This window comes from Ailuropoda melanoleuca, chromosome X, assembly GCF_002007445.2.
Source record: "Ailuropoda melanoleuca isolate Jingjing chromosome X, ASM200744v2, whole genome shotgun sequence".
In the NCBI taxonomy this organism is placed as follows: domain Eukaryota; kingdom Metazoa; phylum Chordata; class Mammalia; order Carnivora; family Ursidae; genus Ailuropoda; species Ailuropoda melanoleuca.
Genome location: NC_048238.1, coordinates 39793110 through 39807299, shown reverse-complemented (window position 1 = coordinate 39807299; position 14190 = coordinate 39793110). Strand labels below are relative to the sequence as shown.

The window sequence follows — 14190 nt, the reverse complement described above, 5'->3', positions numbered from 1 at the left end:
GGCTTGAAGATTACTTCTGTGTTTCTTAGTTGTTGCAAATTGACTGTGTCGTCCTGTCCATGCTCTTCCTGTCCTTCCGCAGGCCTGATGTTTTGTGTTTTTTCCCCCACTCTGTTTCAGGGCTCATCGTTGGCGTGATCCTGAGGTACGGCACCCCTGCCTCCAGCGGTCATGACAAGTCACTCAGCTGTACTCAGGAAGACAGGGCCTTCAGCACCTTATTAGTGAATGTCAGCGGGAAGTTCTTCGAATACACCCTGAAAGGAGAAATCAGCCCTGGCAAGATCAACAGTGTAGAGCAGAATGACATGCTGAGGAAGGTGAGCTGGGGAACACTCTGCCACTGGGGTCCTGACATAGTTTGTGACTTTCTGATTCCATCTCGGCCTTGTGGAGAGAAATCCTTTCAGACTCCTGGAGCATGGGTAACATTCCTGGCTCGCAGTTTTGCTAGGAGGCTTTGGGGCTATGATGAGGAGAAGAATGAACCAGATGTGAACTTGAGCCTGTCAGCTTTGTTAGGATCAGGAGCTGACATGGGCTGCCATGTTGTGCAACGGGTTTGTACGTCACCACTCAGTCTGTCTCTCCACCCCCATCTCTTCTTTACTATGTCTCTTGTTATGGTTTAAGGATGGGGTTGTTTCTTTCTTAAAATAAGATTGGTTTCACTCTGGGTGCCTGGGTGGCTCAGTCAGTTAAGTGTCTGCCTTCGGCTCAGGTCATGATCCCGGGATCCTGGGATCGAGCCCCACATTGGGCTCCCTGCTCAGCGGGGAGTCTGCTTCTCCCTTTCCCTCTGCTTTCCCCCCAACTCTTGCTCTATCAGTCTCTCCCTCTCTCAAATAAATAAATAAACATCTTTAAAAAAAAGAGATTGGTTTCACTTTAAGCTCATTTATTCAGTGTTCCCAATTGTAAGTCTTAGTTCTTCCTGGTTCTTTTGCCATATTCTACAAATACTTATTTAGTGCCCATTCTCATTGGTGAGTAATGCCAAAGGCTTAATGAATCTTTGGGGGAGGGATACCTTGTTGTCTTAGAATTTGAGTCCAGGCACTATTTTTCATTTGATGCTGGGGGTAGCTAAAATACACGACAAAAGAATCATATATCTCTTCACTAGGTGATTTCCAAGAGAAGCAAGAGATCTGTATTTATCCACATATACTGTCTTACTCTGTAGACCCAGGCTTATCAGCAGGGAGACTTCTGTCTAAACTCTGGGTGATCCTGGTTGTAGGGAGCCTCTTTTCACATAGAACAAGGCTAACGTGTGCACAGGCTTGCAACCAAAGGCAGGGTATAGCCTATGCTCCACAAATTAAATTATTATTGTTTTCAGATCTACCCTAATCCTTAAGGAAAATTAGTCTCAACCTAGAGCATTAAACATGCCCATCTTCTCTGTGTCCTTAAAGGCAGTCCTAGTGAACTCTTTGCTCTCAACCCTCATCAGAATGCCGGGGAGTTCCATAAACATTTGTGAAATTAAATGCAACCGAGAAAGATATTCCATATAATCACCATGCTCATGGCTGTTTTGAAATGGCAGCTTGAGTCTGTACTGGATAGGATGGGGGAGAAAAGGGAAAAGAATCTAACCCATTTCCATCTTTAAGATCATAATAGAAGGTGATGCTGACTTTTGCTCCTATTACCTTTAGGAAAAGGTTGATTCACCTCCGTTCTGTTTAAACTTTTGCTGCACAAAGCAAAGGTGGGAGAGCAGACAAGGCTGAGATCATTGTTGTTAGCCGAGGGGAGGAGAGACGTGCCGAGGCAGCTTGATGCATGGTATTGGAGTAGGTGGCAGGAAACTCTTGTGCTCATTCCCACGTGACTGTGGCCCCAGTGTCCTCATTCTGGGTATTGTCCAAAGCCCCTTCTCATTCTGACGTTCCCCATTTTTCACACTACTCCTGTCTTCAGCAAGAAGATTGAGTAAAACATAATTTGTGAGAACCATTTCACTTTTAATTAAGCTGGTTAACATTCCCAGTTTTTAAAGAGACGTGCTAACTTGACTTTTTTTTGTAAGAGACAGAGAGCGGTGTGGGGAAGGGCAGAGGGAAGGGGAGAGAGAGCATCTTAAGCAGGCTCCGTGCCCAGCATGGAGCCCACACACACAGCTCGATCTCATGACCCTGAGATCATGACGTGAGCTGAAATCAAGAGTCAAACACTTAACTGACTGAGCCACCCAGGCACCCCTTAACTTGACTTTTAATAATTAGAGTAAAGCTTTAAAATTAATTTCAGTAAGAGCCGATCAATCTACCAACATGAACAAATTCTTTAAAAAAGTTTGGGAGTTATATAGACTGCTTAATTCTTTTCTGGATGTGATAAAATTTTGCTTTTTAATAGTTTCAGAGGGATTGAGCCTACAAAGTAATTTCAGTCACCCCCGAGCTGCCGAATTTTCCTTTTTTTTAATTTTTAAAAAATTTTTTATGTAAAGTTCGATGATTCATTAGTTGCATATGTTGATGTTGAGGAAGACGCCAGTGTCCTTGGCGACTCTGATCCAGGGCACATCAGGTCTCACAAAAGGCTGGTCACTCAAAAGAGACTTAAATTCATTAGAACAGTGTCAGTAAGCGGTTCTGTGGGAGGATACAGAAAATTAATAAAGAATCATGACAGCATCTTTTATTGCAGCTGAACCTTTATAAAGGCTTGATAAAAATCAAGATGTTTTTATTTCTCGTTTAAAAAACATTGGCCGGAAGCTTTCTCTGAGTCCTCAAAATTGCACTGAACTGTTATTTCTTAATATGTATTAAACAGCACAGACTTTTCTCTCTCTCTCTCTTTTTTTAAGTAGGCTTCGTGCCTGACGCAAGACTTGAACTCATGATCCTGAGATCAAGAGTCGCATGCTGTACCAACTGAGCCAGTCAGACACCCTCCTACCCCTGACTTTTTTCTTTTCAAACTTTCAGGTAACGTTTGATCCGGAGGTCTTTTTCAACATCCTTCTGCCTCCAATTATTTTCCACGCCGGCTACAGTTTAAAGAAGGTAAGAGATTTTTTGCCAGTGTTTCTTAGAGCGTGGGGATCTCTGTGTTAACGTACCTACATAATTTTCTAGTTTTTCCCTTCTCCCGCATTGCTTATTACTGTGTTCTGCACCCACTCAGAGACTATAGTTGTCTCATCATCAGTGATTTGAAAATCTGGAGTGCTCCTACGTTGCCTATAGGAACGTAAACTGGCGTGGCCACTCTGGAAGACAGTTTCATAGTTTCTTACAAAACTGAAGTTGAAAATACCATATGACCCCACAGTCTTATTACTGAGGATTTCTCCCAGAGAAACGAAAACTTGCGTTCACACAAAAGTCCATACGTTAATTGCTCATAGCAATTTTATTTGTAATAGCCCCAAACTGGAAACAACCAAAATGTCTTGCCGTGGGTGCATGGTTCAACACACAGCCATACCATGGAATACAACTCGGCGATAAAATGGAACAAATGACTGATATACACAACAGTGTGGATGGGCCTCAAAGGCATGACGCTGAGTGGAAAAAAAAAATCTAACCTCAAAAGGTCATGTACTGTATGATTTCATTTATATAGCGTTCTAGGCATGACCAAAGTATAGGGATGGAGAACAAATTAGTGGCTGCCGTGGGTTGGGGATGGTGGGGAGTAAGGGGGAGTGACTGTAAAGGAAGTCTTAGTGGTGATGGCACAGTTCTGTGTCTTGATCACGGCAGTGGATCCATGAATCTACACATGTGATAAAATGACACAGAAGTATTCACACACTTTGTCCCAAAGTCAGTGTCCTGGTTTTGATCTTGTGCTATGATTATATAAGGTATAACCGGTGGAGGATATCTGGTGGAGGCACATGGGACCCCTCTATACTATCTATCTTTGCAATTTCTGTGAATGTGTAGTTACTCCAAAATAAACAGTTAATAAAAAAACTGTCCTTATCTGTCCTACTCTCCCTCCGGATTTAGGCTTTCTCTACCAAAAGATGTGTCCTTTTCCTCCCTACTCTATGGGGTTGCCAAAGTCTCTAAATCTGTATGTCACCTGTTGACGTGTCACAGATCACAGATGATTTTATGGGTACAAATAATGTTATTCTCTATCTAAGTGAAGAATTTGGGAACTCCTTATCCGATCAGATGGGTGATGAATAATTTGGCATCTTAATGAACTAATCTTAACATATCATCAAGGTCATAGTTGCTTTAAAATGAAACCAAATCACTGGTTGTGAAAGCCATTCTAATGGCTGAAAAGCACTGAAGGTTTTGCAGAGCCTTCCCTCTGTCAGCCTCATTTCCCCGGAAGAAAAACAAATAACAGGCTTTGCCAGTTACCAATTTAAGTTGTTTTTGAAATGCCAGGCTTTCAGGCTACCTGCTATTAGTTCAGTCTCTTTCCTTTTTAAATAGTCCTTATGGTGGCACTGAAATCGTTGGTTCTTATATGGTTCTGCCATCTGAGATTAAAGCTGCCGTCAGTTAAATGTATAATAACCATTCCACCACTTCACTGCAGGTATGGAAACAGATATATTCAGACCCTTTGACCTACGCACATATAGTTGTCACGCAGACCTGGGCCTTTTTTTCCCCCCCTAACTTGAAAAAGTATCATGGGAATTAGCTTTGATTTTGTGCTACCGCTCCGTTTGCTTCCAGGGCCCATTGTCAGGGAAAGAATTCACCTATAGAAGCCTTCATGTTTTGTGAACTTCTCCCACCAAACTCACTCTCTCTCGGTCTCTCTGTCTCTGTGTCTCATGGTAATATTCATCAGTGAGGAATGGGAGAAGGAGTAGAAATGCAAGTCTTAGAATGGTACACCTTCTCATTTTGATCTTAGGCTCATATTCTTGAAGACTTTACCAGGGCACATCATCTCCTTTGTCTTTTTTTGCCATCCTCGAACAGAGGGGGAAAAGTAGGGGAGACTGAAGCAGTCATGGCCATGACTAGCCAATTAAGAAGATGAAAGACCTAGGATTCTGCTAGCACCCAGGACTAGGACTAGGAGGTGCCGTACTTTCTTCCCGAACAGGATGTGGTAGGAGTCGAGAAGGGTGGCTGGTGCGGTTAGTGTAATGCCCTGCGCTCCAAAGACCCTCTTTCCAGTTCTGGCGCTGCCGTTTGGCGGATCCATGACTCCCAGCGGCTCACACTGCACCTTCGAGCCTTAGACGCCTCTCACGCACAGTGGTCCCCATAGCACTGTCGTGATGGGGTGGCTGTGAGAACTGGATGGGCTACTCTATGTAAAAGTACTTCGTAAACTGTGCAGAGAGTCAAGCACTAGGTGTAATAATACACAATATACACAGTAATACACAAATAAGTGACACGGCATACCTCTCTTTTCAAGGTGTAAAATTCCAGCTCGTATCAGCAAATATGAATGGCGATGGGTAATTGTGTGTGTGTGTGTCATTTTAGAATGTTATGGGTATATTTGGGGTGGCAGATTTATATTCCTAATTTGTGTGTGTGTGTGTGTAACCGCTTTTATTTATACGGGTCAAAGATATCTTTGTATATCAACAAATACACATTTAAGGTAACAGTTTCAAAGACTCCAGTCCATGATCACAAATCAAACACCCACCGTTGCCCGTTTAAAATATTTTCGCTTGTTCATTTTCAAACAAATCTGTGATTGAAAACACCCTCACGTGCGTGCTGGAGCCATCTCTGAGACAAATGAGGCCACGAGAGAATCCCTGGGCAGTGGGGAGCTGGGTTCCTCAGACGTCCGCGCGGACGCCGAGCCGCTCCTCCCCATGCGGGCGGGCCCCGGGCGAAGACCCGCATCTGGCGTGGTGGCCGCGTGGAGGGGCTAGAGGTCTGGCGTCTGTGTGCAGGCTGTCAGCTCCTGTCTTGTCCGGCAGCGTCCAGACCTGAGCACGGGGCCTCGCTGTGCGGATGATAAGTGCTAAAAGCGGCGTGCTCTGTGTGCAGCCAACGCTTGTGCCCCTGCCTGCACACTGGGGCCGCTCAGACCCCAGCTCAACCAGACTGCAGCTGAGAAGGCCTCCCAACAGTGCTGGTCCTGCTACAGGTGCACCCTCACCCACCTCGTCCCCGCGCCCAGGTCTCCTGGCTCAGGAGCTGTAGTGCACACCTGATCCCCCCGCATCTGGACCCCTCGACCACCCGCAGGATCCAGTTTCTCCCCAAGCCCACAGACTAGAGCTCAGATTCAGCTCTTCCTGCAAACCCAATCAGAAGCACAGACCCACCTTTCCACTAACACGCGTGCGCTGCTCTCCAGGTGGGTCCTCAACTGCCCTCATTCCCACTTCCTTCCAGCGCAGGACCTCACAGGAGCGCACCACATGGTGCACTTTGCATTGCCCCTTGCTCCCACACCCACTCTGGGGACCCGAATCCAGCATGCCCTAAAATCGAGGTGCCCTCGAGCGAGGCACCAGGGACGTGGGCCTCGTCACCCAATGCACAGGGATAAAGGCTCCACCAGGCTCTAGGCCGAACCGGTCCCTCTCACACGACCCTGAGACCCGCCTGTCACATGCAGGCTCTGGAGCAATTGTGAGCTCAGAGCTGGGCCGCCCAGCATGCGGCTCCCCTTCCTCCCTGGGGCCCCACAAGCACTACCAGATCTTCAGCACCCCACACTCCCTGAGAACTAACCTTCCAGGAGGAGAATCCGCAGCCCTCATATTTCTGATTTTTTGTTTGGGCAAATACGAATACGAATTTACTTAATGCATTCAAACCAACCATAGGGATCATTTATCTAAACGAGAGCTGAGTGGCAAGAGAAAGCAATTCTGGGATTAACATCTGTTCCTGGATACTTCTCATGAGTTTCCTTGGTCTCACGTCTCTGTCTTGATGGACTCCTAGCCCTCCCTGATTTAAGCTCTTGATTGAGCTTTTAAAGGCGTTTAGGCTCACAGTTGTTGATTCTTTTTTTTTTTTTTTTTTTAAAATCTAAAAGGCAAGCATAACTTGTCCGTAATATATACAGGCAGCACCCTCATTTGGTGACTGTTGCTGTGGCAAGCCCTTGAAGGATTCTCTTCCGAACAAGTGTCTTGGGGGCACTAGGCGTTCCTTGACACCTTCTTCACAGCCTCAGAGAGGGCCAAGCACTGGGGAAGCTGAGGCCAAGCCTCAGATTGTCTGCTTAGAATACAGGCAGAGGATACACACAGCCCTCTGTGTGGTCACACTTCCTGGTGGCTGCTTTTTTTTTCAGATTTTATTTATTTGACAGAGAGAGTACAAACAGAGAGAAAGGCAGGCAGAGGGAGAGGGAGAAGCAAGCTCCCCACTGAGTAGGGAGCCTGAAGTGGGGCTCGATCCCAGGACGCTGGGATCATGACCTGAGCTGAAGGCAGATGCTTTAACTGACTGAGCCACCCAGGTGCCCCGGCCTGGTGGCTGCTTGTTCTGAGTTCTTCCTAGCCCCTGTCCTTCCCTGATGTCGCTCAGTTGGCACACTGGGACTCTCCTGCCTTTGAAAATTTTTAAAGTATTCCTGGCCCCTGTCAAATTAAGATGTTTTGGGGGTTTTTGTTTGTCTGGTTTTGCTAAATAGTTCTGAGTGTCCAATGAGAACAGCTTATGCCTTGAGGAGTAAGAACCATGGCTTAGGGTTCCAGGAACAGGGATTTTCCCCATCAGAATATCCCGCAGGCCTGATGACTTATGAGAAGTAAATCCGTGTGTGTGTGTGTGTGTTAATGTAACCAGTGAATGTACAGAAGCATTGAGAGGACTGCAATTTTGCCATCTCCTTCTGAATAGTTCCTAGATCTTATATTAGTTTAAGTATATACGCTTATATACATATATAAACTTATAAATTTGCCCATCTTAACTGGAACTACCTATTTTTCATTTCTCCACTTCCATCTTTCTTGGCCCTCTTTCCCAGGCTCCAGAGATTAATCCAGAAGAATATCAGGAGACACTTCAGATGTCATGAGGCAGATACTTAGGACATGGTCTTCTGATACTGAATTAAGCAGAAAGCCCCTTAGACAGCACTTTCATACTTTATCAGTTTCAAACTTCTATCTGTAATGATCTAAGGTACACCGGACCTGGAAGTGACTTGCTGAATCACTAGAGTAAAAGAGTAAAATAGTTTGGGTTAGATCTATGAAAATGATCGGTCTACTTACACACACACACACACACACACACACACTCACAAAAACTTTCTCTCTCTCAGTGTAACTTAATATAATCAGAGTAGTTTTCTCTGAAATTGACTAAGCCCTTGCTTGCTCAGTGATTAATAGGAACAGGGATATTTTAAAACCACAATGTTTATAGCTAAATAGCTTTATTCTGGAGTAGCTTCAGTTATTACTTGTTATAATGGAAGCAGTAAGTAAAGTTTCACTTTTAAGAGACTTTTGTTGTGTTTCTTAAGCTCGATATCAAAAATTACAATGTGATTCCTGCCTCTTGTTTTATTCAGAGACACTTTTTCAGAAATCTTGGGTCTATTCTGGCTTATGCTTTCTTGGGGACTGCCGTTTCCTGCTTCATTATCGGGTAAGTTACTCTTTGTCATTAATCAAGTTAACACACTTTCCAAAGAGATGAGATCCACACGGGTCTGCAGAGTCCAGTGTTTTCCCCAACTATTTTGAGATACAACTGACACATTATGTGAGTTTCAGGTGGACAATGTGTTGATTTGAAATATTTATAAATCGCAAAATCATTGCCACCATAGTCTTAGCTACCACCTTCATCCTGTCACATAGTTACCATTTCTTTCTTATGATGAGAACGTTTGACACTCACTCTCTCAGCCAAATTCCGGTAGATCATACAGCATATTATTAGCAGTAATCACTATGATGTACCTCAGATGCCCAAACCTGTGTGTATCCTTTGAGCAGCATCTCGCTATTTCCCCACCCCCAACCACTGACAAGCACCAGGGTCCAGGATTTCGATGTTTATGATGATGGCAGTTAAGATCTCAGGCTATGTTGTGCAGCGTGGTAGCTGTTAGCCATGTGGAGCTATTTAAATTAAGATTCAGATAAATTAAAATGAAATCAAATTCACACCTAGTCCCCAGATCTTGGTTCCTGATAACATTCTCCAGTAAAAAGAACCAGGGCACCTTGCAGAAATGGCTGATTCTAGGGCTGGGGCAGCAAATATACAAGATAAGAACGGAGAATATCACAGTGCCAAGAAGTAAGGCAGTGCCCAGAAAACAAACAAACAAAAGGACTTGGGGCATGTCCAAGAGACACAGAGCCAACCTGAAAGCTCCCCTAGGGCCAATGGGCAACGAATGACAAAATAAATAACATCATACTGGACCCAAACTATAAAGTAAACATCTGAGTCTCTACCTATGTTGTTAAATGATTGGATGAATAAATAGAGGGCAGAAAAGTGGCCCATCTCCTGTGCAGAAGAATTCCAAATAATTTATGTCAACCCCCACCCCGCAGGAGAGGGAGCTTATGTCCCCTCCCGCTTTGATAGCAGGCTGTGCCTAGTGACTTCCTCCCACAGAGGACAGCAGGGAAAATGGAGGAAGAAAGCATAGCTTTACTGTGGGGAAAATCTGACAGACGCCACCTTGGCCAGATGATAAAGATACTCTGCATGGCGCGTTCCCTCCCCAAAACGCATTACCTCAATATAATCGTGGGAAAAAAAGGCCAGACAAGTCCCAACTGAGGCACATTATACAAAATATCCGGCCAATATTCCTCAAAACTGCCTAGGTCATCAAAACCACACAAAGTCGGAGAGGTCACCCCAGCCAAGAGGAGACTAAAGAAACGTGATGACTGAGTGTCATGTGGGATCCTGGATGGGATCCTGGAACAGAAAAGGGACGTAAGGCAAAAGCTTAAGGAAATCCGAGCGAAGTATGGACCTTAGTTACTGTTTAAAATACTAGCTGGAGAGCTGGAAGGACCTTTTGTGTTGCCAAAATAGGAGGGGCTTGGACTTTGTCCTTTAAGAGAGACAAGCCACCGAAGAGTGACAGGTTACGTGACTGGTATTGGTGGCAAGATGGGAAAAGGTTGCCAGCGAGAAGCCCAGCGCCCAAGCCTGTTTGTGGTCGAAGGAAATGGAGAGGCAGGTGTTGTTTCAGGAAATGTCTAAACGGAAGGGGAAAGAAGCCTTCGACGGGCAACAAAAGGCAAATCACATCTGCCTCACAGAGTTACTGGGAATCAAAATTGAACTGTTTAAGTCTCTGGAACAGTGCCCGGCCCACACTAGGGAAGCATTAAGTTATAGCTATGTATTCTCCAAAGGACTCCATTCTGGAAATAGTTCCTGAGCTCCTAGCTTCGTCTGTTGTTCTAGGCGCCCGGCATACGAAGGTGAGCCATGGCGTGGTCCTTACCGGCAAGAATATTATTACTAGTGTTGTTAGCTGTAGGGTGCAGTGAATCTATTCTGTGCTTATATTTATTCCCCTAGCCCCTTTAGCTGCCACCACACACACACACACACACACACACACACACACACACCCTTAGTGACATGTACTAGGCCTTTCAACACTCCTCACTCCTCCCATTTTATAAGCTCTCCTGTACGAAATGTGCTCCAGCCAAGTGGAAATATTTAACTTGGGAGGCTATCTTGGACCATGTCACATCCTGCATGGCACGAGAAGGGCCGCCGCTGGCCTACCTTAACCCCCGCAGAGAATGAGAGGCCAGATATATCAATGGGTACACTGAGACTTTACTAGGATTTTTACAGAGTTTTGCTCCTTTTCCCTTTTTTTTTTTTTTTTTGAAATCATTCTTGGCCGAGAAGGTTGGTCACTTGGACCTTCGCGGCCTGCCCGTATTTGTTTTTTCTCTCTAGCTCGTCCAGCGCGCGCTCCCTTCCGCGGCCTTAAGCACACTGCCTTAGAATCCTGTCAGTTTGGTACGAGCCCTCGATTCCACACTGCGACGCGTTCTTTCCCTTCCCTTCCGCTCGATTACCCAGCTGCTTCAGATGCCTTAAAGTTGTTGCCGATCGAGGCCCATGCTCGGTAGTTGTCAGTAAGCGCGACTTTAAGAAATGGAGTGGCGTTCAGATGTTTCAGCAAGGTGACATGAACTGCAAACCAGGACGCGGTGCCCAAGCCTTATTCGCACGTGTCCCTGCTAAGCGTCCCACGACAGCAGCTGCCCAGGGTTTCCACCAGTCACTCTGCAAGCACAGTACTCTAGGCTGCTCTGCTCGCGTATTGGCCAGGTGACTCAGTGAGCAGGGTTTTCGTTTTCTCTTCTGACACAGTCGTCCTTCCCTCCTCACAGAAATCTCATGTACGGCGTGGTGAAGCTCATGAAGATCGTGGGACAGCTCTCCGACAAATTTTACTACACGGACTGTCTCTTTTTTGGAGCAATTATCTCTGCCACTGACCCAGGTATTTTGCCTACTTGGCTTTGTCATCACAGCATCCCATGAGCTCAATCTTAAAACGTTCAGAGCAACCCTCAACTTGGGCTGCAGTAGGGAGACTGTCGAGTCAGCGTGGAATGGTGACGGAAGAGTTCAGGAAGTGGTCTCATAGAGTTAGGTGGCTTTTCGAAGAAAGGTGTGCATTTCCCTTTTGGTGTTGTTATTGTTATTATTATTGTTGTTGTTAAGATTTTATTTCCTTGGGGGGGCTAGCATGCACGTGTGTACGTGTGCGCATGGGCAGGGGGAGGGGCAGAGGCAGAGGGAGAAGCAGGCTCCCCGCTGAGCAGGGAGCCCAGTGCGGGGCTCGATCCCAGGACCCCGAGATCATGACCTGAGCTGAAGGCAGACACTTAACTGGGTCACCCAGGCACCCCCTTATTGTTTTTGTGTTGTGCTAAAAAATACATAACAAATTTTACCATCTTCATCATTTTTAAGTGTGTACTGTTCGGCAGTGTCAAGTCTGTTTACACTGTCGTGCAACCAACCTCCAGAACATTTTCATTTTGCGAAACCGAAACTCTGTACACATTAAACGATAACTCCTGCATTTGCACCTCCCTCCAGTCCCCAGCAAGCACCGTTCTTCCTGTCTCCTGTCTCTGTGAGTGTGACTACCCTAGCTCCTTTGCAGAAGGTGAAATCATGCCGTGCTTGTGTTTTTACGTCTGGCTTATTTCACTCTGCGTAATGTCTTCACAGTTCATCTGTGTGGTAGCACATGTCAGAGATTCCTTCCTTTTCAACACTGAGTAATATTCCCCTGTGCGTTTACACCACATTCTGTTTACACATCTGTCCACAATGGACACTTGCATTGCTTCTGCCTGTATTTCCCTTTTGTCTTTCATTTTAGAATGTCTAATATAGCCATAATTTTTACACTTAGACGGTCTTCTTCCTCGGTGTTGTGCTTTCACCTTCATTTAGGAAATCACATTTCATTTAAATAAGACCTTTTCTTAGTGGAAAGGCACGCGGTACCTGCGGTGAATGTACTGTCCTTTGTAAACTCCTTTTTTGCTCAGTGTTCCTCCATGACAATACACTGTGACCTGATTCCTATTCATAAATCTCTTACCTTGTACTTTTCGAGTGTTAGTCGAACCACTTCTTTAAAGTGGAATTATTATATGCCCACCCTGCTCTGCAACTCAAGAAGAAACAAACAAAAAGACCTCCCTTTTCCAAGTTGGAACCTGTAATTAAATCATTATTTATAATTATTTCCTCTGATGTCAACCATTGAGAGGACATCGTAGGCAAAGAACTTACGGAGAAAGAGATGGTCCTGTCCCAGTAGTGGAGGTGGAAAGGCCAGCATTTATGATGCCCTCTAACATTCTGGACAGTAATGATTTTAAAGATACTAAGATTCTCCCCACCACACAACTGTACCGTGCCATGTGGGAGTCCTCTAGATCAGTGCGATGATAGAAATGTTCTATGTTCTATGCCCAGTCTAGTATGGTAGCCAGTAGCCACATGTGGCTTCCCCTCGAAATGAGGGGTAGTTCAACTGAAGTACTGACTTTAAAATTTTATTTTATGTTAAGTAACTTAAATTTAAATAGCTACATGTGCCTAGCGCCTATCATATTGGATAGTACAGCCCTAGACAGTTGTCTGGTTCTGAAAACTGTCGCTGTTCCAAAAACCATTGACCTCTCTTACTGCCATAATTTATTCCAAGCACTAAGTAAATTGAGATCAAAGACTTGGCTGGTTGAAGCACTCTGGTTTTTGAAAAAGAGTGTGGGATGTGGAGTTGCAGGTCAGAGTTTGAGTCCTCGACCTGCCATTCACTGACCAGGTGGCCTGGGTACACTTTCTTTCCTCTGTGGCAGTTTCCTCAGTCATGAAATAGGAATAGGGATACCTATCTCCCTGGGCTATCACGAACATTAAATGAACTAACACATGTAAAGCACTGGCTATAGAATCTGCTAACCATGTTGGTCTTTATCCACGTCTGGTCAGGCAGAGATTTCTTTGGTTTCCCCATGTTCTTTTAATGATCTGTCCTTTTGGTTTTGCTAGTCAGGTTTTTTTAAGTTTATTTATTTATTTTTTTAGTAATCTCTACACTCGGTGTGGGGCTCAAACTCATGACCCCAAGATCAAGAGTTACATGCTCTTCTGACTGAGCTGGCCAGGCACCCCCCCCATTTTTTTTTTAAGATTTATTTATTTGAGAGAGAGAGAGAAAGACCACTCGGGGCAGGGTGGGGAAGGGTCAGAAGGAGAGAGAGAATCCTGAGGCAGACTCCCTGCCGAGTGCGGAGCTCGACACAGGACTCAATCCCAGGATCCTGAGATCATGGACCTGAGCGAAAATCAAGAACCAGACATTAACCAACTGAGCCATCCAGGCACCCCACCACCCCATGTTTTTTTAAAAATAAATAACAGGTCATCACTTAATTCAAACATGTTTCTAAAGAGCTCTCAAAAAATAGCTTTATTATTTTCATACTACAATGTCTGTGACTATCTCCAAATACGTGTCTATTGAGAAAAAGATTCAGTGTAAGTCTAAGAAAGGTGTTTAGTCTCTCTGAAAATATATTACTAACTATACTCACCTGTAACTTTTTTAAAAAAGATTTATTTATTTGAGAGAGAGAGAGAAATGTAGAGGGGCAGAGGGAGAGGGAGAGAATCTCAAGCAGACTCCCCACAGAGCATGGAGCCCAATATGGGGCTCGATCTCGCAACCCTGAGATCACGACCTGAGCTGAAACCA

The 14190-nt window shown here is 45.0% G+C and overlaps 1 protein-coding gene across 6 annotated transcripts in view; it reads left to right on the top strand.

The window, feature by feature from the left end:
* Positions 1-14190, top strand: part of SLC9A7 (solute carrier family 9 member A7) — a 124114-nt gene that overhangs the window by 51912 nt on the left and 58012 nt on the right. For all 6 annotated transcript variants that reach the window (XR_004622392.1, XM_034649423.1, XM_034649424.1 and 3 more), the window contains 4 exons: positions 121-320; positions 2949-3026; positions 8467-8543; positions 11294-11406. Coding sequence is in view for 5 of the 6 variants with exons in the window: in XM_034649423.1 (XP_034505314.1) it covers positions 121-320; positions 2949-3026; positions 8467-8543; positions 11294-11406 (468 nt within the window). In the remaining variant the exon portion in view is untranslated. The remainder of the gene's footprint in view (positions 1-120; positions 321-2948; positions 3027-8466; positions 8544-11293; positions 11407-14190) is intronic.